Below are 26,531 nucleotides of genomic sequence, written 5' to 3'. Positions count from 1 at the left end.
GGTGTTGAAATGTTCATGTAGGAGATATTAAAAGAAAAAAATGTAGACTTCTTTCGAAAAGTGCAGGCACTGCACTGCATCTTCTGACACGTCACTCTGGTTGCTTGTAAACTGTGAGCCACGGCGAGGCTAAATCAGGAACTGTAATAATGTCAGAATGTGTTTCTGCAGCAACGTGATCCTTGCTGAACGGTGCCTGGGAGTTCAGACAATCACATGGTCTCTTCCTTCTGAGAGCTTATACTTACCAAAAGGGCTTTATTGATTTGCCTCTTCGTGCCCTTTATTAATACAGTGTTCTGGAGAAAAGTGTTGATACCGGGGCAGTAGGATACTTCTTGTTTGGAAATCTTGTGTATGTTTTGTTGCAAGACTATTGCTTCCAATTATTGAATTTTCAGCATTTTACAATTGCTTCAGACTAATTTAGGGTGCTTTTTAGTATCAACTGAATAGAGACTAGAAGAAAAGTGTTGTGTGCTGCAGCTTGGTCAGGGTTATTGTGTTCATTGTGTAAATGGTGCGGCCGTAACCCTTTTTCCATATGTGTTGCCTGTTGTTGTTTTCAATAAAGCACGCACTCACAACAAAGCACTTTCTGGGAGTGAAGCTGGACTTATGTGAGCCATCTCAGTGTTGTGAGGGAATTCTGAGACTTTCTTCTGCTGGCTTGAGGTCTGAAATAAAACTTATTTTTGGTAATAGTAGTATTAAGGATTCAAACGGCAGGCTGTTCAAGTGAATGAAATACTGTTAACCAGAAGGGCAATGAGAACATTTTTTGTTCTTTTAATTTGCTTAAGAGAATGAGATTACAGCCAGAAAATTGTCTTGTCAGACAGCCAGATACTGACTTCCTGGTCTTCCATTGCCAACCGCTCCAGCTTCTCCAGCTTCTCCCTGCCTGAGCCCTCTGCCAGCTTGCCATGAGCGCCAACAGTGAGAGCTTGGGCTAGTCCTTTCCTTTTTGTTGGGCAAAATGTTACCTATCACAGATCTAAGCGTGGCTTTTAAATAAGATCTGAAAATTTTGATAAGCTGTGTTTACTTCAAAATTAGCAAAGCTTCATTTTTCTTGAGGTCACCTTTTATTTGTAACATACAGAAGTATAATCATAGCTTGAAAGCAAGTAGGATGCTCTGATTTGCTAACATAGAACTCACTTTCAGTTACTGGACCAAGGAAAACTCTGTATTAAATATTAACTTTAATTTAGAAAGCCTGGAAAAGCTGATCTTTTGTTTCAGGTCATTTGTGTTGGTATGAAGTACTTTACAGGTTTGGGTTTATTAATATTTAAAGAGTTAGTCTGTGAGTTTAAGAATCTGTGTAAATATTTTGTTTTCAAGTATTTGATGTTCCCAACTTGTGCCTTCCTTGTGATTCTCATCCTCTAAGGTTGTTCCTTCCAGTTTATTTGAATTTCTTCATTTTTTCTCTCTATTGTAAATTTTCCATGCTGTCAAAAAAAGTTTGAAACTAGCTAGTGGATTCATAAGTCCAAAAGACAAAAACTGAGATATATGCAGGGTGTGTACAAAAGTCTTCTTTTCTTCAATCAAAAGAATAAATATCTTGTAATGAAAGATTCACTTAATTCACTTTTTTGATATGTACCTTTGAAGGACTGGTTTGCTAGGAGCTTCAGCTCTTATTATCTCATTTCTCTGAATTATGTTCTGACTTTTTTGGATCAGGTTTGCAGGTTTCATCAGTTCCTGTAAGGCTGTTAGCATAGTACTCAATTTTTTTTTCTTGACAGCATTTAAAATTAAGCTTAAGCTCAGGTTTTATTTGCTGATAAACCTTTATAATTTCAGTCAAGTTTCTTCTGCAAAAGTTTTTTTTTTTTTTTTCCCAAGACTTCGTAGACATAAGTGAATGAAGAAGACAATTATAAAAGGCTTCTGAAAAGTTTCTGAAATCAGATGTGCTGCAACTCCATTAGTTATTACTGTGCCTTGTGCTTATTTCTTTGGTTATGTCTCTGGATCAACATTGAATGCAGTATTTGTTTCTCTTCCTCTGTCCCTTGGAAATTCTAAATCACTTACAGCACAATTTATCTAAGACCAGTTGGCCTTAGATGCATTCCCAGTTACCAAGTGAGACCATACCAATGCCACAAGGTGATCAGCTATTGCCAAAGCTTCAGAAGGAGAAATGCCTGAGCATCTATTGTACAACCCTGCTTCTCAGAAAGTCCTTTGTTCCACTGTTTAAAACATCAAAATGACGTAGTTAATTCCCCAAACACTTAATATCCTTGAAGTAACTCCAGAAAATTAATTCCAGAAAGCACAAAATGAGGAAAGCTGTAGGCTTTCTTACAGTGGCATTGTCCTGTCCTGTGCCCTCACAGTTGTGACCGTTCCCCCAAATGCTGAGCACCTTCAGCAGCCCCATGATACAGTAAAGGATATCATGTTGAGCCTGAACTGGCTGGAATCATCAGCTGGTTCCCTAAAGGGCACATGGGCTTTTCACACACTTCTGTGGCTAACTGTGCTCCATACGTGCCCTGTGTGTGACTGTAACCCTAACCTAGTAAATAGCTAACCTCAAATAGCCACCCTCTTACTTCTTACTCAGCTGGTGCCTTCTGTAAGCTCACAGCGCAAGTTAATAATTTCAGAGAGTATGTGTTCTTGCATTAAAGCTTGAGCCTAGAGTCTTGTCATGTGCCGTGGGAAAGAAAATCAAAATATCCTTGGAAGGAAACTGCTCTGTAATTTAAGCTTAGAAATCTATGGCTTCTTCATATACTAAAATGAAAATGTACTATTTCAATAATTAACCCCCTCCCCAAAAAACCCCCAAAAAACAAACCAAGCCATTTGCTGTTCTTGACTTGTAAGTTAACTCTTAAAAACAGGGAAAAAAGAAGCAGAAAGAGAATGCAAGTCAATGGTAAAAAAAGTGCAGACCTTGACCCCTGGGTTAGACAACTGTGCAGAGGCAGCTAAATCATGACTGTAACTCTGGGGAATCTCCTCTGGCAAAACTTGCTGTTGAAACTAGAGGAACAACTGTGTCTGTCTGTCAGCGTGGTCTTTCATCTGTACAGTACCCACCCGAGCAGAGCTGGCACAGACAGCACTTAGTACATGTGCTGGATCAGTACATAGCTTGCAATCATCAGGCAGTCTCTGGGAGGTTGCAAAAAGGTCTTCCCAATCCTTCAGGGCAGAATTTTAATTTAGCGGGGCATTCATGAGTGCAGGCTCCCCCAATCTGCGTGCAAGGCAGGTTTTGTGCCACTGTGTGCAGTAAATCTAAGGGAGCAAATAGTATTTGGCCAAAGTGGAGTCAAACCGCAGGTAGCTTAAATTTATTACTTGTGACAGGGATCCACAGCCGAATCTTGTCTTATTTTCAGTCCATTCAGCTGTGGGAAGATAAATATAAAGCATAAGCACTGCAGTCTTGGTGCACTCAAAGTACAGAACGGAAGGAATCACAGAATATTGGAGTTGGAAGGGACTCACAAGGATCGCTGAGTCCAGCTCTTAAGTGAACGGCCCAAATGGGGATCAAACTCATAACCTTGGCATTATTAGCACCATGCTCTAACCAGCTGAGCTGCCTGAAGCTGCAGGGTCCCCTATTTGAGAACAGATATAAAGTATTTACAAAATTTACAAGAAAATGATTGCATTGCTGGTTGTCCTCATGGACACATCCAGCTTCTGCGCTCGCTCTAGGAGCTCCTGGCTGCTCCTCATACCTTCACAAGTGCCAAAAAGCTTTAGTTAAAAGTACAGCTGGAAACTCTGTAGAACTTTTACCAGATTTTGCAGGATTTGGCTTGCCATTAAATGTGTGGGGTCTTGGAGCTGCTGCTGGATTCATTCAGACTTTTTCTAGTATCTGAGACTGCCAAGAGAGGTGACAAGTTCTTTCCTCCCCTGGTAGATTCTTTAGGGCTGTTTTGCCTCTAGCAGCTGTTTTGAGACCTCTAATTCATTTCTGTGCTGACCATCAACTAACTGTGTTTGCCTATTAGGGCTGAATGCTAGTATTACTGAAACTACAGAAGGGAACACACTGGAAATATAGGAAATTAATTTCTTTGACTTAATGATGAGGAAAAAGCAAATGTTAGATGTATTTGCCAGTCTTCAGCAATTGATAGTTTCACAAAGGAGCCAAAAGCCTCACGTGTTTCTGAAAAAATCAAACTTTTGAAATGGGTTAAGAATGCTGATGAAGGTGATAAGGCAGAGGGGCTAATGTGACAAGGTAAAACCTTATTTTGTCAGAAGCTCTCAGCTGTAGTGCATGGTTCTTGTGCGTAGAAACAATGACTTTATAGCCTGAAAACACTTGTTTGTATTGTGTTGTGGATGAAAAGTTTGCAGTCTGACTACTGTTTCTTAAACTAGATAATTTGTCTGACTGCTGACCACTTGCAGATTAAATAGATAAAATCTGACAGACAAGCCACTCCTTGATGTGTGACACTAGAAAAAATAATCACAATCTGTGTTAACTGAGAATGTTGTCTTCAAAGGAAGAAGTCTTAACACTTACAGGCTTCCCTGTCAGTTTACAGGTGCTGTTATGATTTTTGAAAGAGAGGGCAGGTCCTGCAGGATGCTTTAGTTGGGAGGCAGCAGGCACACTGAGAAAAACTTGTGATGATGTAGGGATGGTGTAATTACTGGGCTTTATTTTTGGACTTGGGGGTAGTGAACAGGATGCAGAAAGCACCTTGGATTTCCACAGAGCTAGTTTTGATCCAGTTCTGTTGCTCCTGAGCTGACTCCCTGTGGATCTGCCTTCTGCATCTCACTCCCCCGGGTTTCTGTGGCTTGTTTCTCCAGCAGAGAAGTGCTGCCTAAATGTAGTGGAGGCTGTTGTGGGTATTGCCTGACTCCTGACTAAATGAGCCCTTCCAAGTGGGGCTGGGGAGCAGAGAGCAGAAACAGTAATTAGCTCTATTGGTACCAGCAGCCAGCCATGGAGGGCGGAGCTAATAACAAACCTGCCTGGATCTCAGCTCCCCGTGCTGAACACCGCAGGTGTGGTGTCCTTGTGCCTCGCCCTGCCACCCCTCTGCAGCCAGTCACCTCAGACACCTGGCCAGCCCTTGGAGGAGCCTCTGCTCTTAGTCACGGCACTAATCATCCCTCTTGCTCTTAGCCTAAGCTCAGGGTCACTGCTGAGCGTGGTGCACCCACACTTCCCAGCAGATGCTCCTGGAGTGAGGCTCCTGGCTGCCACCTGGCTCCCGGAGGACATGGCAGTGTTTCTGCATGGTCTCCCATTTTTTTTGTCATCAGCATCATCATAGGCCGTTGTATCTTTAGGTAAGGTGAGCTGCTGTTTGAAATTGTGTTTGTCACTCCTGTGTTCTGGTGGCAAACTCGGGGAAAAAAACGTGGAAAGGTGTTTGTTTCTTCCATGTTTTAGGGCATTCTAGGGCTGTGCAAGCAGCTAGGTAGCTTTGGTCATGTTTATTAGTACAGTCTTAGGAATGCTTAGATAGTGGTGTGGTGCTCAAACCTGCTTAGAGTTGGGTTCCTAATTGCAAGGGCTTCTTGCCACTGAATGTGGTGTTCCTATGGCAGAGATTGCACCTATTGTCCAGCTGAGTGCTTTTGGGAGGGGTGTGATATTTCACTGCCATGCCTTGCCTGAGCTCTCTTTGGAGTTAATGTTAAGAGTGAGTTGTTAGACTCTGGAGATAAGCAGTAATCTCTGATGAGGAATGTGCATACCTTTAATGTCTGATTTTGGAGACAACACATGATTTTAAGCTGCTGTGAAGTTATGCACTTGGTTTAAGAACAAATGTCCTTTGCTCAAGAGTTGATAAGCAGTATCTTGTTAAGATGCGGTAAATGGATGGCTGTCATATGCTCAGTCTAAATTAGTTTGCAAATCAGCTGATAAGTTTTATATATCAAGAACTGGTTATAAAGTGTATAAAAAATGATGCTCAAGAACTAGGCCAAAATACTCTGTTATGAAACCAAGGGGGTGTGTTTTATTATACAAGAGGAATTCCATGTTATATCTCTAACACGTGTTTAACTTGCACTGAGCAAAGCATGTGACATATGGTCCTACTCTGGAAAGACTTTGGAAAAACCTTTAATATGGGTTGGATTAAGATTCAGAGAGGCTGCCTGCTGTTGTCCTGTGGACAGGGTTTTCGTGTGTCGCTGGGTTTGGTTTCCCAATTCCACAGCACTTGCTGCTGGTCCTTTGGAGGCTGCACCGCCTGCTGTGCAGGTGCAGTGTAAATGTCCCTCTTTGTTGGGGCTTCTGGGGAGACAAACGAGTGCAGCATATGGAGGGGCGGTTTTGAGCTTCGGTAAAAAAATAAAAATCATCTGTGGCGTGACAGCCGCATAGCTTACTAGCAGCTCGTAGAAATCAAACTCTAGTGCAGTAGGTGGTTTGTAGGCCAGCCTAGAGCACTCAGTGATGCCTTGTGTTCTTAACTGGTCACAAACAAATATCTGGCAATATCTCTGTCTCTTTATGGTTGTTGGTAGAGTTATTGAAAAACACATAAGGAACCAGCCAAGTCGGGAAAGAGAGTATGTGGCAGATCAGCTTAATTCACAGCTTCCAGCCTTTTCGGAATCTCCTCTGTGTGTGATAGTGACAATCGTGTCTGTGTGAGCAGCTCTGTGCTCTGTGGTACAAATGCAGTGTTTAAGGCATGGAGCTGGCTGTTTGACAAAGGGTATAGGTGTTAAGTCTTGGTGTTGAGCTGTCTGATGCATGGAAGTGGATTTGGATCTGATGGATGCCTTCAGCAGGTGTGATGAGCTGAAAAGGATTTCAAAGAGCTGAGCAAGAGCTATCTAGAGCTGCTAATGGGGGATATTTGAGAAGGGTGGTTCCAGATTCTCTCCTGTGGTTTAACAGTACAGCCAAACCAGCCGAATGATTTGTTCCCTCCAGAAGGGATTTTTTTAGGGGCTGGCAGAATGAAGTTTAACCGTGTGATTTCTCTTGTATTCTTTAAACTTGGTGTGTTTCCGATGGTTTTCCCTTGTGGCTGCTGAGCCAGGTAAGAGTGAACCAAGACCCTCAAGTCCTTCCTTCCCTCCAAGGGCAGTGATGAGTGACTCGGGCTGCAGCTGCCTCTGTGCCCTTCCCCTTGGCAGGCAGAGCAGATGGGCTGAACCCAGCTCATCCCCAGCCAGGCTGGTCCTGGTGCCCTGGCACAGTGTCGTGGGGGCTGTCTGTGGGTGCCTGCATGGCTTCTCCTTGTTGGACTTGGCCACTAAAGGGTCACAGCATAGCCCCAGACAGAGAGGGGGCAGCTGTGCCAAGCGGGGTTTGCTCACTGCGGTGTCAGACGGAGCCAGTGCCCGAGAGAGCATCTTCATCTCATCCTGCCGGGGCTGGCATCGCTCCTCGGTGTAAAGGAGGCAAACAAACAACTAAATTGCTTCCTACAGGATAAACATCGAACCTGAATTGATGAAAGTCCAACCCATTCAGCAGTGGAAGGGGTACTAGGTTGTGTTTTCCATGTGGTTTCATGGTACTTGGAGCTGCATTTACATTGCAGGGGGCCTGAGAGGGCTGTGCTTCACCACCACCATGATCCTACAGACCTCCGTGGGTGTTTGTCCATTTGGAGTGCAGATTTCTTGGGTGATTGGTGCTCTGCTCTAAGAGTGAAAGTGTGTGCTGAAGTCAGATCAAAGTAGTGTCCCCAGTAAGCCCATCTGAAATATGGAAATAGATGCAACCCCAAGTAATACTTAAAAAAACAACAACAAACAAACCTGGAGCTTACTTCCCTCTCAGAATTCTACCGTTGCTTGTAGGAAGAGAAAAAAAAAATCCCAAAAGATAATAATTTGGAGTTATTAAATGCAGTCTCTGTTTCAGAAAATAGGAATTAAATTCAGGCTTGATGTGTATTCTGTGGAAAGTACTTTAGAACTTTAGTTAGTTGTCTGTTTGCCTCCTTTACACAGAGGAGTAATGCCAGCTCTGGAAGGATGTGACCACCAGTAGCTTTTGAGTTTAATTTTTGGGTGAAGAATGATTTGACATGCAAATATGTACTTCAGTATGATCATTTGCCTGATAGCCTGGGAATAATTTTCATGTGACCTACTGTTGATGCTTTGAGTAAGATTTATATCTCTTGGAAGCAATGCTCTGAAATATGTTGCAAATGTATCTGCTAACAAAGAAAAAGAACACGACTCTTGGCTATCTTGTGTGTGTAACTTCTGGGAAAATTTTATCTGTCTAAATGAATTTTAATGCTTTCTTTAAAAGCATGAATGTAAAGGATGTGTATTGGGATATAAACTTTCAAATTTTTGGTGCAATATTTTCTCCCTCTTCCTTACGATTTTATTGTATCTGCTTTTTTTTTTTTTTAAACTCATAAATATGAAGAAACTGAGCAACATTATTTCCCATTAATAAAACCCTGAAAGCAAAAAGAAATAGTGCAATTTTCCTTCAGCAAATACTCGCTGTTGCCTTTGTGGTTGGAAAGGGGAGTTTATTTTTGTTTTGTTTGTTTTGTGTTTTTGCTTTGGTTGGTTGTAAGCCAGCAGTATAAAACGATTGTAAGCCAGCCATAGAAAACAAGTCACTGCATTTTCTGTTGATTATAGTACTACTGAGATATTTTCGTAGTAAGTTCTGGCAGAGCAGAGCTCTCCACGCGTGCGGGTTCCCTTTGTTTCTGGATGGGGGTTGTCATGGCAATGAGCGGGAGCTGCCGCCCGGAGCTCCTCGTTGCTTAAACCCAGCTCAGTGGTGGTGGTTTGTGGCAAGTCACCTCCGGAGGAGTGGTCAGGGTCTCCCCTGGCATCTTGGGCTTCTAGAAACTCCAGTTCACAAAGCGGAGGTGGCCCTGATGCTCTGGGTAGTTGTGCAGGAGTGTATTGCTGGCTGGGCCGGGATTGAATTGTGCCTGGGAACTGATTTTTCGTGACGAGGGTGGAGCTTGTGTTTCTGGGTGGTTTTGGGGTTTCTTTGGTTTTGGTTGGCAAGGGAGGAAATGCACAAACCAGAGGGTGGAGTGTGATGACATTCAGCACTCGGGACAGTGCTGAAACCCCCATTTCATTGCTGGGCTGCTCCTTCCCAACAGCACAAGAAGGTTTGTTCCAAGGTTTGTTTTAAAAGCACGACATTGCGTTTTATAATGCAGTTATGTCTGAGAAGTTGGATAGTTGGATGAACATAGGCATTTGGGACTGCTACAGCTTCAGATGCAGAGAGATGATCACTGGTGGTTGTGCAGAGGTGGCTTACCGTGTTACCCCTTCATCAGCTCAGGCACATTTCTGCCTTATCCTGGTGCTGCATTTACAGTTTGTTCACAAGGGAAAGCTTAAAGTACTCACAGGGGCAATTACCACATATCAGTTGATGAAAGGCACCTCTTCTATGTCCCTGTGACATTTTTGCTCATGATTTCCAGTACCTGCCCCATTTAACACATCTGGTCCACCATGTGTTCATCCACCATAAATACCAGTATGCTATGAATTATACATTGTTGGGATTTATGATCACAACACTTTTAATGATGCATTTGAAGAAGGAATACTGTGCAGCTGTGGCTGTGATGTTAAGTACCAGGACCATGCTTTACAGAAACTTATTTTTTTTCAGGAAATAGATTGCACTTGCTCACTGTAAGGGAGTTTGTATGATGGTTTTGTCTAGGTCAAGTTTGTAGCGATGTGCTTTCTTCATGGCAAGTTGTTTGCCTGGCTTAGTTATTTCTAGGTTGTGTGAGCCACAGTCCTTGTGAGTATCCTGGTTCCATGGATAGTAACCTGCTTGCTTTGAAACCTGTAGACTAATTAAGCACTATTAAAAAGCCCCCCAAACCCACCACTAAAAGTATCTGAGAACTGTCATATCTTAATCTTGCTCTCACAGCTCTTAGGGAATCCTCTAAGCACAGCTTAGCACTGACCCTGTTTTTGGAAGGCAGCCTTGGGTGATACACCATGGTCTTTTCCTGGCCACCTTAGTTGTGATGTTGATCTCTAGGCTGATGTCCTTTAAAGTGCTTCTGCCATCACAACTTGATGTCAGCTAGGAGTTATTTTTTGACTATTAACTCCAGGACATTTGTGTTTCAATTAATTTTTCCCTTTTCAGTTCCTGATTTTTTTAAAATATTTTTTTTTAATTGAAAGCTGCTAATCATTATAGTACTGTATATCTGAATAAACTTACATAAAATTGGTCTCTGCTACAAGTAGTTGTTTAAAAATAAGTACCACCATGTTTGGTAACTGATCTATTTGTTAGTGCAAGATTGATTTTTGTTAATAGTAGACTGGGTGTCATTTCATGTAGCTAGTGAAAAATATGAGATAAATAACCCTATCTCAAGAAAATTTGAAACTCTCCTTAGCATTAAAAATCCCCTCTGCAACAAAAGATCTGAATATTTTTGCAGTGAATGTGAAAATGGATTTAACAGCCTTAATACAAACCTCCAACTACTGGTAATAAATACATATGTCTATATAATGATGAATAACTCAAGTGCCTTTTATAATTATGGACTATGCTGTCAGTAGGAAGGATCTTTTGTGGTGGAACTGCTTTTCTGGGATTTGGACATGTGATCAACCTTTGGATTTCTGACTGCAGAACCTGGGCTTTTGTGTTAAGCATTTAATTGTCTGACTTCTGAGAGTCCGGAAGGCAGAACAGAAATGCACTGCACTACCCTGTAATTTCCTACACTCATTACTTTGCTCATGGACTTCTGTGCCATGGCAGGCTCTAATTTCCCATCTACCCTTTCCATGTTCATCCCCCCATCTTAAAGGATGATTATAATAATGAATGTCTTAATTTTTTTTTTTTTGCTTTATTCTGCTGGTCATATTATGACCAGCAGGATATGTTGAATCAATTGCACTGCTCTTGAGACAGTGTTAAAAGTCTGTTAGTGTGGGTGGGTTCTCAAACCTTCCAACTCATTTTTGTCCACTTTCAATTAGAAAAAAAATTTCTAAAATGCAAAAATTAGCATGTAATGAAATTGTCTTTGAGGGGAAACTGTTTAGAAAGAAAATAATTCACAAAAGAAATGAAGTATCTTTGAAAGACAGGAACGCCAATTTCAGTACCCTGCTGAAACAACATATTTCTCTGCAGTTGTTTTACTGTGATCCTATGGTGTTTCTCCAGCATCTGACATTGAAGCAGTAATTCAGTTATGTCTTTGGAAAAGCTTGTTTTTGTTCTGTACTGAGACTACTCCCAGGAAAATGGGATTTCTCCTTTTTCTTTATGGGGTTTTGGAGTTGCTCCTGATTGACTTCATGCATGGGTGCTTCAGTTCCAGATTAAAATTGCCTGTTCCTCCAGTTTAAAAATTCCACCCAGAACAAATATCCCCACCCTCCCCATGGTGGAGTTAAATATAGCAATTTTTGTGTGTCAACAACTCCTAACAAGATCAACACAATATCTATCTTTTCCACTGCCTAGAGGAAGTGGAGGCTTGGGTTGGCTGGATGGCCTGTAAGCTCCCTTCTGGTGAGGGCTGATTCCCCAGCTTACCCATGCCTGGTTGCTGTGGAGTGATGTTTTGTTAGGAATTTCCCAGAATTATAATGCATATTAGTTGAGATAAATGCATACAGGTTAATATGGTAAGATTTTCCAGAACTTTCAGGTAAATTTACAAAACGTATGTTCTTCCTTAAAACATGGCCCATGGAATTTCAGTCATGTATGAATGAAATGAGGGCCATTAAACATATGTAATTTCACTTAAATATTTAATTTTGTGTTGTATAGCTGCCAATTCAGCATCAATAAATTATTCCAAATAACTTAGGCTTTAGTTTATTTTAAGCCACAGATCTTTATGTACTAATCTAAGAATGACTTGCAGAAAAATGTTGCAGCTTACAGTAAAATTAAAAAGAAAAATGAAATTGGTAGTATGATAGGTTGGATACTGGCAGGCTTTCCATGTGGCAGTGCCCCCACCTGAATTTGAAGGTCCTGGTGTAAGAAAAAGAATGTTAAAAATTTGCAGACAAATACTTCTTTTTAATCTCTTTATGGCTCAGTGATAAGTGGGTACATACCTGGGCATGTTCCTGCACAGCAGTTATGAGTGTGTTTGGGTTTTTTCCCACTGCTGGCACACTGAAGATGAAATATTCATCTTCATGTGTGCATGGCAGTGATTTTGGTACCAGCAATACTGGATTTTTCTGTCACTGTGGAAGTCAGTTTTTGTGGTTTGCTCCTGTGTTTTGCAGGTCAGTATTTGCGAGATGTGAGCTCACCCTTAGGTGAGTGTTTGGTCCCCCTCAGGCTTTGCCTGCAGAGGGAGGTTTGGCTGGGGTAGCTCATGTGCTCCCCCAATCCCTGCCCTGCCTGCCCACCTTGCTGTCCCTGGAGGATGACTTGTGTCATCTCCTGAGCTGCTCTGGCATTTCAGTGTGCCAGATGGGAGCAAACCTACGTGGGAATGGCCACAACTCTTCTGTGCACATGGAAGATTTTATGTAGGCTGGATGGGATTGGTGTTGCTGTGGTCCGGCCTCTTTCTCTTGGTGATGCTGGCACTGCTTTGGCCTCAGCGAGCCAATACAGGCAGTCAGACAGGCCAGTGCTCAATCAATAGTAGAGGGGAAAAACAAAGGAATATAAGTGCTTGGTATAGGTACTTTAGTGGCTGAGAGTCATATGATTTCAGGTGTTGGGTGTGTGAAGAAAAGGGAAAAAGAGAGGATCGTACAACTACAAGGAAAGAGAGGCAGGACTTCAACAACCTGGGTTTGGGCTGTGGCTTCGTTGCTCAATACGAAGAAGAAACTTGGCATTGCTGCTCTCGTTAGTACATCACAATTTGGGAAGGTCCCAGTCTGAGCTAAAATAACTGTTCAGTCAGCCATATAGAAATGCCTCTCTTCCTGCCAGCAGTTTCATGGTCTGTTGAAACCCATCAAAGACTTGGAGGTCCCACCTCCTCCGGGCTGCAGGAGGGTTGGTTCCATGGCCTGACACTGGAGCTTATGAGTGTGATGCTGCCAAGAGAGCAGCTCAGAGTTGGGTCCCCTAGAGCAGGTGCTCACCCTGGGGCCAGGGAGATGGAGGGACCAGGTGGGACCTCCTGGCTTCAGACCAGTGAAACTTGGGCTTGGGGTGGGGTCTGGAGGGGCCACATGTGATGGGGAATGATTGTGTCCCCTCCCTTTGGAGCCTGGTTCTCCTGGTGGTTGGCTGAGTGTGAAATAGATAAAGATAGGTTATTTTTAAGATATCAGCCTTTCAAAATACATTGCACTCTCAGCATGCAGATCTTTTTGAGCCTCAGGTGAATACTAGGTGCTTTGAAAAGTTGCTTTTTTTTCTATCCTTCAAGACTGTGAATCAAGAAGTTAGCTTGTTTTCTATTTTTCTTTTGTTTTGAAAGAAACCAAATTATTACAAGATGAAAGCTGCTCTCTGCTTGTTTGCCACATCACAGAAATGAGTGAATTTCTTGCTTGGAGAGCAATGAATTTCTCAGGATTTTGTTTAACTATGGCAAGGATAAATAGTTGACTTTGGCCTGTAGTTTCACATCTTAATGCAAACCAGGAATGAAACCAGTGTAAGCTTGCAATTTTTAGAGAGGTTTAAGTTTTTCAGTCCAAAATAGCAAATTTTCACATCTCTATCATCTTAATAAAGAAAAAATGTCTTCATTAAGCTATTATGAATTTGGGGCAGCATTCTGGTTTGAGTTTCTCTGGTTTGTGTAACTGGCAAATATGTTTGAAGCACAAATCGAATGGATAGAAAGTCTGGGCATAAACATAGACAGATTTTTATTAGAATGGAGAGCAGAGGTAAGGTTGCAGACCAGTATGTTTCTGCAGATCTAACTGAAGTTGAGCTGTGTTAAAACTTGAGTGTCTCTGTTTTGTTTCAAAGTACAGTCAGAACTTTAAAGTGATCCATCTCACACCAAGGAAACAAGTAAATTAAGAAATAACACTGAATTAAACAAATTTTGTGCAACTTCCCACACAGCAACCCAAGCATATGACTTTGGCTGCAGTACAGATTTAAGTGTAGATTAGATTTCAGTCTTTTAGCTTTCATTTAAATAAAAACATGCTTTAAAAACTGCACTAATTTGTGCTTTGCTTTTAATTTTTGGGTTTGGAGATGTTTTTTCAAGCTGTTGCCACAACCTTTGTGTGTAGCAAGATCAGCTGAGGCTTTGCATGGCTTTTACCTTTTCTTCTTTATTTTAAATTCTGCCGGTTGGATGAAGCTAGGAAGCAGAAAGCTGGTGGTTCCTCTGCGCTTTTGGGAAAGGAGTCCTTCCTGTAGCAGAATATTGAACCAGTTGTGGTGGTGATGATTTAGCTTTGCTCCTCTTGGCGCGTTCAAAGTGTGACAAAGTTATATCCGAAACAATGAAGGGAGAAGCTGGAGAGAAAGGCGTTCTCTGGAGTTTCGGTGGCTCGGGCTGCCCTCCGGTGGTTATTTGGGAGCACGCCTTGTGAAAGCAGCATCCAGGGAAGCGTCTGTGCTGTTGTCACTTGCCAATTCTGCATCTCCTGGGCATCAGCTGGTAGGCGGCTCTCAGGGACGCTGTGAACCGGCAGAAATGTTTGTGTAAGTCACAACGAGCTTACGTTTAGCTGCTGCTTTAAGGGTTTTGCTTAACTAGTCGGCATAAATCATCTAGGCATGTCATGTCCTTTAAAGACAGAGTTCTTTTCCTGAAAAATCGAGACGTTTAGTTTTGTCATGGGTCTTGAATATCAAAATCAAAAACTTTCCTATGTTACATGCCTAAGTTTATGTGTATGTATGTTATTTTTGTGATAAGGTTTCATTTCAGGCACTTGGAATCTGCTTAGGATATTGCCATACTTGGCACAGATGTTTCCGAAGGACTCTTGCATTCTGTCAATTCACTTTGAATTAAGAAGTTGAAACAGCTATTTGTGTTCAATAAAGAGTATTTTTGCCGAGTAAGCACAGTGCATTTTTTCCTGAGATAAATGGAAAACTGATGTGACCTAACAACAATAACTTGACATTCAGATTTTATTTTTTTTAAATTGCCTTCCCCCTCTTTAATGCTGCAGGCTGACTGGAAGTGTGCAGAACCTACTGACCACACATGAATATATATTTGCTTTTTTGACTCTACTGTAGTTTTTTGTACTTTGCAGTATTGTGGAGAAGTTGATTGAAAGGAGTGTTGCTGGATTTTTGTTACTTCAATTTCAATGCCAAACTTTTGGTGCTAGAGGGAGCTGTTCCCTGCCAGATGCCTCTGGAAAGATACTGCCTAAGGAATGGGCAGCAGCTCACTTTAGCACTTGTCAGAAATATCCAGTGCATGGCGGCTGAGATGTTAGAATGTTTTCTTGCTTTTTCTTGCTGCCTTTTTTATTTTCTTTGGTTTTTTTTTTTGTGTGTTTTGGTTTTTTGTTTTTTATTTCCAAACTGGAAAAAGCCCCTCACCTTAGTTCTCTCAGGATGAGATATCTTTAGCCAGCAACTATGATGGAAGCACAAGTAAAGACTTCATTAACTGTGGTTTTTTCCCTCACCTCTCCCTTTTATTAGAGTTTGTTAGATTTTTTTTAAAAAATCTTTTAAGTATTTTATTCTTTTATTCCTTTTTTTTTTTTTTTTTTTGTCAAGGACCTCCACATTCTGCAGTTCCTCATGTGGGGACCTATGGGATGTTCTATTTGCAAATATTTGAGAAGTATACTTGTATTTAGAGAGGGAATTACTTACTTGAAAAAAAGCGTTCACTAAACATACCTTGTTGCTTGTGAAATTGGTCAGAATGACTTAAGGCTGGGTTGGGTGAGGCTTTGAACCACCTTATGTAGTGAAAGGAGACCCTGCCCATGGCAGGGGTGTTGGAATTATGATCTTTAACATCCCATTTGACCCAAACTGCTCTATGGTTCTGTGACTCCCTTCCCTGATTTAATGCATTCCCCCTGCACTGAGTCACTTCAGCTGCATTCCTCTCGGAACACAACCTGTGTTCATCACTCCTTTGTAACATCTGTAGGGTTGGTCACTAGGTTTGTGTCACCCATCACTTTTGGAAACCACATACCCATGGGTCCACTCCTGGGTCTGTAAGCTAGCACATCCTTACTGGTTCTCTGTTTATTCTTCTGTGAATACTTTACAGCAGATAGTCTCTGCCACTCCAGAGATAGATGGTGGCAGAAAGTAGCTCTCCTTTTTTCTCTGCTTGTTGTTAGAGAGACTTGCTGGAGCTGGGTTAGAGCAGCGCTTTCTGGCCAGGCTCTTTTCCATGTAAGATGCTGCTGCTGATGCTCAGCGGTCCCTCCCAGCTTCCCACGGCAGCTGCTGCCTGGTGCCGGAGTGCGGCGCGTCCGGACGAGCGCAGCGGTGCCACCGGGACTGTCTGGCTGCCATCTCACCCTGCTGCCAGCTCAGGGCTCCTGGGAGCCCCTGCTCCAGCCTGGCTGGCCATGAGCAGGTTGCTGACTATAGCAGACATGTCTTTTCACACACCTTTGTTTGTAGGGAAAAAAGCAAAAAGGCGAGCCACTGCTGTGTTTTCTCTTCAGAGCCCTGTATGTGCAGAGTCCCTCCATCCCAATTACTTTTGTCTTTGATGTGCCCTCTGCTGTTCCCAGGACCAAAGCCTCTACTCGAGGGCAAGGTAACAGAAGGGCCGAAACTGAAGTGAAATTGCAGCACTTTGGCTTGTGTGTTTCTTCTGCTTTTTCAAACGGAACATTTGCCTTTTCTGCTGTGAGAAAAAGACATTCTTTTTGTAACAGAATGAGAGACATCTATCTTGCCTTAGCCACTGAGTGTAACTCCTGGTATTTTTTCTGGTCTGTGCCATGGTTTTAACAAGTACAGCACGTTTCTACACTTAATGTATTTCAAGGGATTTTCTTTTTCTTTCTTAAGTTCAGGTTCACTCTGCGACATCAATTCTTTGTCTTTGCCCAAAGAACATTCTTTCATTGTGTCTGAAAAAGTATTTCTGTATTTTTAGGCAGTTTTAAATTCACAGATATTTCACAGTGATCAAATCTTGCATAAATTTCTAGCTTTGATATATTCCATTCCTTGAAAAACATCTTCTCACAGTAAGTTACGAGAGTTGTGTTGGTGTTAGTTTATTCTCAAGTTTGTCTGCCTCAGTTAGTGGTTGAGGACTGTTGCTCGGATTTTTAATGAATTATGGATCATACTTTGTCTCTCAACTAGCAAGTCTTAAAATAAGAAAAAGCGTGATGAAACAGCATGAAATCCATGAGCCAAAGATAAATCACTCTAAATAGACGTTGTTGGCTTCACTGAAACTTTCTTTTAAATGCTGTAGTTATTTTAAGTATAACTTGAGCAAAGCCTCTAGCCTGGTATTAGTATTTCCACAGTTGCATTTTAGGGTGTTTTAGTCTTGGGTGTTGTTTTCATATCTTTATTAATGTTTTGTCAGCTGGATATTGGCGGTCCACAATGGTTGAATATAAAACTTCACCATATTATAATTAAGATCATATTTGGTTTTTGTTATTATGTCAATTTTCTGTTCATGACAGCATTTTTTTCTCTCTTTAGATTGTAGATTATCTTCTGTTTCAAGAGGATAAATATCTCTGTATAATGGAGTATTTTGTTAGACTCTGTTGTACTTTTTTTCTTTTCCCCTGAACATGAAAAAAAATGATTTCTTATGACCTTGTTTTACAAAGTAAATGAAAGTTTTGGGGATGTTGGCCTTGGAAAGAAGGACTGTGATGGTTGCAAAATAGTTCACTGTGGTTCTGAACTAGGCCTGTTTCCTAGACATAGAGTAATGACAGCAAAAGCAGAAAGATTTCTGTATTTGATGTGGACATGCTATCATTCTTCCTCGTGTGAGGTTACAGGGTATAATCAAAGGTGTTCTTGCAGTTTGCCTTTAACCTCCTGAAGTGTCCCTACTACCCCTGTTAAAAGAGCTTTGGATGCTTTAGAAACCATTATTTTAACAGCTTGTATCAAACTGAGAATACTAAAAATGTTTTCCTTATTTTTGTAGGACTTGGAGATTGTGTATTCATATTTACATGGAATGGAAGCATTGTCTAATCTGAGAGAGCATCAGCTAAGGTATGATATTGTATCATTAAAAACTATATATGTTACTGCACTAACAAGGCAAAGGAACAGTAATTTTGATAACCATATACTACTCTTGTATATTGTACCTCAAACTGCCTATCAATGCATTCTTTTCTTCCCTTCTTTATTTTTCTGCTGATTCCTCCTTGTATGTCTGCACAGTGTATCTATTTGTTCCATCCTATTTCTGTCTATTATGGATGCATTTGTTTTCTTTTCAAACTTTTGGACTAGAAATAAATGCTTTACATACAGCATACAAGCCCATATATTGATGAAATAATTTATGTAATATAGTAGTCATGAGAGCAGGGTCTGTTTGTCACCTTCTGTTTCAGTTTGTGCTTGCTTTTGTGTGGAAATTTTAGACTCGTTATGTACAACACATGCAAACAATACTTAGTAAAGATATTTGATAAATGTCATCCACACTTTTAATTAAAATGCTTCATGAAGCAAATTAATTCAAGTCAAAACTTTCCTGAGAGCTTCCTATTTTTTTTGTAAAGACTTTTGTTTGTTTGATTTTTAGGTAATTGTTGCACTTGTCCTCCCACAAGCATTTTACAGCAGAGGTTTCTAAGGGTATTTGGGAATCAGTGTGAGGCTGGCAGCTACAGAAGGAGGCCAGCACATCTCCTGTATGCCCTGTGGGTAGAGAGGGTGAATTACTGCTGTTTTATGTTCTCAGCTTTGCCAACATTTGCCACATCTGAAGATGCTGAAGCAACTTTGAGTTGATTAATGCCAGTTTAAGTTCTAATTTCTGGCCTCTTGCTTGGCCATTCTGTGGGAGTCCACATTCCCAAGCCAATTTTCTGTAATTCAGAGAAAATAAAAGGGGGGGGTTTTCTTTCTTCCAAAGTGCTCAAGACACATTTTGCAATGTGAATGTTAACTTCAAAGAAGTCTCTGTAATTACTTTTACTTTGGAAGGAGGTCATGGTTACATTCAGTTGAAGTGTTTTGTGTTATGCTGTTGTATGCAATACTTTGAGCACGTGAAGTTTTGCATGGCTGGGGTTAAACTGATGTTAACTTGTTTACAGAGATCAAAGTGTGCACATATGGTTGTGTGGTATGTTGATGTGTGCTTCTTGGCTTCCTGTGCAGCGTGAGGTTCTTGCTGAGGAATGTGTGGAACTCGCTCTCCCAGCATAGCGAATTCCTCAAAGAGAGCTTCTGTTTACAGTACCATACATGGAAAAGGCCGGGCTCCTGGCAGATGTTGGACTGACTGAAAGCTTTTATAGTATCCTTTAGGATACAGCTCTTCTTGTGGCAGTGGAATGCCACAAAAACCTCTGAGATTCATTAGAACTGAATGTATTCAGTGTAGCCCCTAGTAGTGAATAACTTACCATATGGCTTGCTGGTGATCTCATCTGTAATTTATTACATTTATTGAGGAAGCAGATAAAGATCACGTTTGAGTGATTGAGCAAAAACTGGACACCAGTATTGATCAGAACTAATTCAATTTTTCAAAGAGGAAGCAATCTAGTTTGTACAACTTGGTCACTGTAATTTCTAACTGTGCCACTGTAACACAAAAATTGAAACGCTTGGCTACCTTCTGTAAGAGGCAATTTCTCCCCTATTGCTGTCCTAATAAAGGGACCAAAATGCTGTAAAACTCAGTGCCAGTGGTGAACTTGCGTGACTTTATCAAGAATGTGCTTCCTTCTATCCCAATTCAGAGGGGAACAAAACTTGCTTGTTGAAGTGATTCTGTTTCCTGTGACTCCTGCTCTTACGTGGCACATTGCCCAGGCGTCATCGTTCCAGACCAGTAGGGCACAGACTATCTTTGAGCAGTATTTAAATTTTTAAATCGCACTCCTAGCAATGACTTCTCTTCTGGTTTCCTCTCACCAGTGACTTCATGTCTGTGCCCCCCTTCCCTCTCAAAACAGCATCAGAGAGGGAGGATGAAAACCCAGGAGGTAGAAGCAGACAGTAGCTTTTCAGTGTCTGTAAAAGATTTTGGCAAGACCCAGTTTTATGGTGGAGATGAGTGTCTGAAAAAAGATGATTTTGTGATTCAAAGTTTTTTGCTGTGCCAGAATGGAAAATGATTGAAATTGATATGCAATACGTAATGCTTAATTTCATACAACAGGGACATTTTTTTCAGTGAGAAAAGTTCTGAAAGATGGTCCAAAGCATAGATCTAAACTACCAGGGTGTGGGAAAGGCTGTGGTAGTAAAACTTGATTCTTAATTTTTATATCTATCTATCTGCAAACAGAATTAAGATCTCAATTTTCTGTTAATGATTTATGAATAGTCATGATACCACAATAAGCCTGCCACTTCTGAACAGAAGTAGCATTATTTTTTAGTGGGCTCAAGAAATAAGTACAATCCTGTGAGAGATGAATGCTAAGGTGACTTTTGTAGCCGTCTGTTGACTATTGAAATGAATGATCTCGGAAATGGCAATTGATTGTTATGTCAAACCCAGACCAACTCTTACAGGTCTCAAATCAACTTTTTGGAGACTTTTTGCCTGAGTAGCAATTCTTGACTGCTTTTGCCTGCTTATGATATTATTGCTGGCAGCTGGTCATTGATACACCGAGATTCTGATGATGGATTATGTGAGGAAAGAGAATTTATTTCCAGAATTTAAATATAGTTCCTTATTTGAATGTTCTCATGAGCCTCTTAGGTAAATCTCTGTCTGGCTGTCAAATAGCCTTGGGGTTTGCAGTCTGCTTCAGAGCTATGGAAAGGCCAGGGAGGCAGTGGGATTTGTTTTGTCCCTATCCCCCCCAGTAATTCAGAGGGCTGTTTCCTTGAGGCAGTAGACAGAAATGGCATTGTGATTTTTCTACATCAAGTTAATGTTGCATTTCCTAGTATGTGGTAAGTTCTATTCTAGTTGCTTTCTATTATGCCACATTTGTCAGGCAGACAGTGAATACGAAAGCACTTTAATCCTCCCCTCTAGACAGAGGATTTTCCTGCAGGAAATTCTCTCCACTTTGAGCCCTCTGGGATTTTAGCATTAAAATCTCATGGTAATTTTCAAGTTGCTGAATTTTAGCAAAATGAGAAGCATTGATTTACCAGCCAACACAGTTTCTTGTTTTACCTATTGGGCCTGACTTGAAAAAGAGAGCAGTTTTTATATTGTATCTCTGATTAGTGTTGCACATAGTACATTTACAGCCATTTCTAAAATTCAGAACTGTTTTTATGAAGCTACTTGCTTTTATCACATCACTATGGAAAATTAGATCAATATAATTTTTCCTTATTTTTATAAATTTTTTTTTTTGGAAACAGCTACATCTAGTGTCCTAAATAAATACTGATCTTGGATGAACAAATAACTTAAATGCTTAGATTTTACAATTTATTCTCTTGAATTATGAATCAGCTTGGATTTGAATTGGTGGGTGACTTCAGTAAGTGCTGGAGTTACCTGTGGAAATGCTGAGTAACTTTAGAAAGTGAAGTCTTTGTGACACTGATAGGAATCATAACTAAAATTTATTTCTTCTCTTTCAGACTGATGTGTGAAACTGTTAGATATGAAAGACATGAAGCAAATGAAGTTCTGTACTAGTAAGTATTTCTACTTCCTCTTATATGGTTGAAAGAATAAATGTATATTAAAGTGAGTTGAGGACTGTTCAATGCCAAAATTCCTTGCCTAGTGTGCACAGTCTGTAAATGTAAATGCTCCACTTCATTTTCATCATCAAACACCAGAGAAATTTGCTGCTGCCAGGGAGAGAGCTAACAGTGGCTCTTGCTTGGTGATGCATGTTGTATTAAATTTATATAAAATTAATATATGGATGTGGGATTGTCATTTAGTCTTACTTCAGTTTTGTGAAAGTAGTAGTGATCAGCTTTTCGTGCCAGTGGTGCCAAATTGACAAATCTAACATGGTTTATAATTAGCAGGGATGTGCTGTAATGTCAACTCAGATTTACAGTAGAGAGCTGAGAATTGTAATTGCTTCATTTATGGAACCAATTTATTGAAACAAAATGTTTCTCAGATTCTTACTTCCTGCCCCTAACCCAGACCCTAAATGCATATTTTTTCCAAGTTATCTGGCATTATTTGAACATTTAAGCATACAAAGAATGCACTTCTATGCCTTCTTTTAGAATTTTTCCTATATGGAGCATCAGGAGGAAGATGAGATTGAGTAAACTCACATGCTGGACCTTGACCATTCAGCAAAGTTAAATTAAGGTCTAATGAAATCCAGTAATGTTATGTATGGGAAATACATAAGGTCAAAATCTATAGGTGGATAGATAAAATCTATAGGTGGATAGATAATTTTAATTAGACCAATACAATCTTTATTTATTTTACACTAATTTGCAAGGGACCATTGTGCTCGTGATTTGTCCTTCTCTAGGCAGTTGGTTCATGTCTCCTTTGTAACAGAGTTTTTGTTTAGACTCAGTATTTTGGTCATTCTAAGCACTGACTTAAATTTGAACTATATGCTGAAAGAATTCATGCTGCTAGCTAACCATATACTCAATGCAGGCAAAAATTACAGGAAATATGTGCCTGAGAAAATACAATTCACAAACAGGAGATTGTGAAATCTGGGTTAACTGGAAGTGCATTTTGCAGTTCTTCTGCACTGATTTCCTTTGTCACTCCTTTCATGTGACTTCATCTTCACTTTGGTTGTTTGCCTGTCATTCCTATTTAGTTGCTTCTTGACATTTTCCCCCATGATTTATTCAAAAGATTTAATGGGCAGTTTGGCAGTTTCTGGATATAGATGCTCATGCAAAACGTGCTTGCTCTAGCATTTCACATCTCTGATGTAATGTTTAATGGGCTAAACCTGAAAGTTAACAATTACTATTTTTTATTAAAAAAAGAAAAAATCCATATTTTGAAACTAAAAATATATGTTCTGTTACTCTGAGCTGTAGCTTAACATTTTTTTAGTGAATATTTTGAGATCTACTTAGTAAGAAAATCCCATGAAACCTGCAGTCTAATTTCAGTGTTTTATTTTTAGGCTAATGAACTTGGAGGGATCGTTATTTTTGTTTCACAAATTCAGCCTATGTGTTGAAGATGTACTCTTCTAAAAAACATTATTTCAGTTCTCCTATGTACAGGTTTGGAAAAATTCTTTGAGTATTACAGGAGAGAAAGTGATAGCCAGGCTGGGATTGATCCACTCAGTTATGAGCTGTGGGAAATCAGCTTGGAACATGCAACCTGGTTACTTTTTAATGAACTTACCAGAGTTATCACTTGGTGCTCTTATTTTCATCACGAAGGCTAAGGTATTAAAAGATCATCAGATTTTAACATTTTAGATTGTTTTTTAACTTAGAGCTTCTTCCCTCTGCCTCCTGATGGTATATTTGCATTGAAATCTGAAATTGGGTGCTATATCTATTAAAGTAGCTGCAACTGTTGGAGCTGTTAATTGACCTGTGTGTTTGACCTCCCTGAGGCAAAACTTAATGTCTCAGGGCAGAAAAGCTAAATCTTTATCCCTAAATGCTAATGGGTAGACTAATGCAGTTGCTCTGTTTATTTGATCAAAAATTTTTTTCATTGTGAAAACTGTGTGTCTGTCTGCTTTGTCAGTGGTATCTATAAAAAAGTAAATTTCTGTTGTGCATATGCATGCAATGCTGAAAATAATTATGTGCATTATTATTATTATGTGCAGTTATTTTATCCTACATTAAAAAAAACAAAAAATAATAAGTTGTTAATTTTCATAGTAGCTCTATAGATTTTTTTCCTATGACCAAAGGGATAAAAAGGAGCATGTTGCTTAAAATTGGCTCATCTCATCTGCATTTACTTTACTATCAGCGGGTCTACGGCCATCTCACTGCTTAAATGGAAACTGGGTTATTGGAAGTGGCAGTTCAGCTTGAGTTATTCTTCATTTGCCAGTCATTCTACTCCTTTCATTTGATGGGAAGTTAATGACAAAAGGGTTTAAAACCTGCAAAGCGAAACTTCAGAACTGAGATGTGTATTTGTTTTGTTTTTTTTTTTAACTTGCTCCTTTTCTTCAAATCTACTTAGAGATCTCGTTAAAAATATATTTATTTTGGTCACTTAATATATGTTTTATCAGTAGTCCAAAGAAAGAAATGTTCTATTTTCATATCATGAAATGTATTTGCATGCGTGATAGTAATTATTGATGTCTTCAACAGTGAGCTTCCAATTAGCATTTTCTTTAGAAAACAAAGTTCTAGCAGACTTGTAGATGGTGTTTATATCTCTTTACAGTTGAACAAAATTTTTCAGATCAAAATTGAATTTTGTGCTATCATGGCAGAGGATTCTTTGGCAATAAATGCTTTGGATGTAAGCAAATGAGTATGTATCTAATAAACAAGCACCTCTTTTTCCTCCTCATTACTCATGTGAGGGCTGTATGTGTTTTTCAGCCATGCTGTTTGATATTTCTGTGTGTATGCATCAGTGGTGTTTGGTTTACTCTTTCTGTAAGGAAGTGTTGTATATTTTTAAGCTTCCCTTATTTTTTCACTAAGAATATTGGATTAGCAGAAAATATGTTAAGGTTTGCTGATCTGCAGTCTAAAGTCATTCAGTAATAAAGCCTGAATTGCCAGGCTGTAGCACAACACAGTTTTGTGATTACATTGCCTGTAGTTTGAGCAATTTAAGCCGGCACTTAGTTACTGCTTGTATTGTTTTTAAAAATTTGAAGGAAACCTCAGTCCAGGTTCTTGTGAAGTATACTTTTCTTTAGAGATCCTTCAAATGAAGTCCTGATAGGATATATGCTCCTACCTCCCACATGTCCCTGCTGGAAAGATTTCATTTTTGATTAAAGTTCTTAAGAGCAGACTGCTTAGTAGACTGCTGGTTGCGATGGTAGTGGTTCTTAAAAAAGGACAAGTGTTTTAAAAAGAGTAGTTATCTCTTGAACATCTTGAACTGAATTTTAGTGTAATGTCTGGCTGGAAAAAGCTCTTGTCTAATGTCAAAATATTTGTGTGTTTTTACGTAATTCAGCTTGCAACCTTTAATAAAATTCAGCACAGAGAAAGACAAGTAGAAGTTGTATATATAAACTGGAGATTGGAGGGAAAAAATGTTGCATGTAAAATGCAGTTATTACTACAGAGAATGTTCACAGCTGAAATGAGAAATAGCTGATTAGTTTCTAAGTTATTGACTGTGGTAGGCAGGTGTGAGACAAAAAACTTTAGTTACGTTGTGTCTTGATTTTTTTCCTCATTCCCAATTTGTCATGCAGTCTGTGATGAAAAACATCTACTTGTATTAAGACTGTAGTGCTTGTATGGTGGTAGAATGGGGAGGGAAAAGGGGATGAGAAGTGGAGAAGGCTGTAAAAAAGAGATGTAATTTCAGCTGATTATTTTTGAAATTTCCATGATTAGAACTAAATTCTCAAGCCTATTAGCAGTAATATTGCCATCCAGCCTTAGCCAAGTTTAATGAATTATATGTCCATGGCAAGTCACAAGACCCAAACACACTGGTGTTGGGCTAGTCTAATGCAGCCTTCTCCAGGACTGGCTTGGCCCAGCCATCAAATCCTGAAACAAAGGAAGTCTGGAAAGGGAATAAAGGAGCACAACTTCTTGGTAGCTACTCAAACATTGATGTTTTCTTAGATAAAAATGTTAGTGTGTTTCATGAGGTACAGCAGAATGTCTCAAAAATGCTGCAGGGCAGTAGTTCTGTGCAAAGACAGGTGAGAAATAGATCTGTGAGTAGTCTTTGTAAGAGTGGCGATCCAAGAGTCACGCTTTTGTGTCCTACAATAAAAGTGACATTTATTGAATTCATGGTTCTTTCATGGTAACATATTGCCCTGAAGACCCTCAGGAGGACAGAAGCAGTGCATGTAAACCAACAAAAAATTATGTCAAAGTTGCTGTACATTTCTGCATTGCCTGACTTGAAAGTGTGACAAAAATGAGCTGAAACTGTCTTCTTTAGCTATTCACACAAACACACTCAGAGAATATTCTGAGTTGGAAAGGTCTCACAAGGATTGCCATATCCATCTTTTAGGTGAATGTCCCATACAGGGATCAAAACCACAACCTTGACATCATCAGCACTCTGCTCTGGCCAACTGAACTAATCTCAGGGTCTCGTCATTTTTAAACTGAACAGCACTGCTGAGACCACCTTACTGAAATTGTGTTAAGAGGGAGTGCTTTTATAGATGCAATGTATGTGGTCTATAGCTGTCTATGTTTGTATCTTACAGATAACTTAAGAAAACTTAAGTCCTAAAAGAGTACAAAAAGGAATTGCTATGGAATCTCCCAAATAAAAAGTGATAGATAAGAATAACTTGCCTCAAGTTGTGCTGGGGAGGTTTAGATTGGATATCAGAAAAGATTTCTTTACAGAAATGGTTGTCAAGCA

General features: G+C 40.0%; 1 protein-coding gene across 7 annotated transcripts in view; it reads left to right on the top strand.

Annotated features, from left to right (window-relative positions):
- The window catches only part of RAPGEF2 (Rap guanine nucleotide exchange factor 2), a 185,085-nt gene that overhangs the window by 39,077 nt on the left and 119,477 nt on the right, over positions 1–26,531 (top strand). For all 7 annotated transcript variants that reach the window (XM_054296002.1, XM_054295998.1, XM_054296001.1 and 4 more), the window contains exons 2-3: positions 18,042–18,112; positions 21,644–21,700. In XM_054296002.1, coding sequence (XP_054151977.1) covers positions 18,042–18,112; positions 21,644–21,700 — 128 coding nt within the window. The remainder of the gene's footprint in view (positions 1–18,041; positions 18,113–21,643; positions 21,701–26,531) is intronic.

This window comes from Melozone crissalis, unplaced genomic scaffold (genome assembly GCF_028551555.1).
Source record: "Melozone crissalis strain CALT ecotype California unplaced genomic scaffold, PUWL_Pcris_2 ptg000006l_1, whole genome shotgun sequence".
Taxonomy (NCBI): Eukaryota; Metazoa; Chordata; class Aves; order Passeriformes; family Passerellidae; genus Melozone; species Melozone crissalis.
The sequence above is the reverse complement of the archived record's forward strand: the minus strand, read 5'-3'. Positions and strand labels throughout refer to the sequence as shown.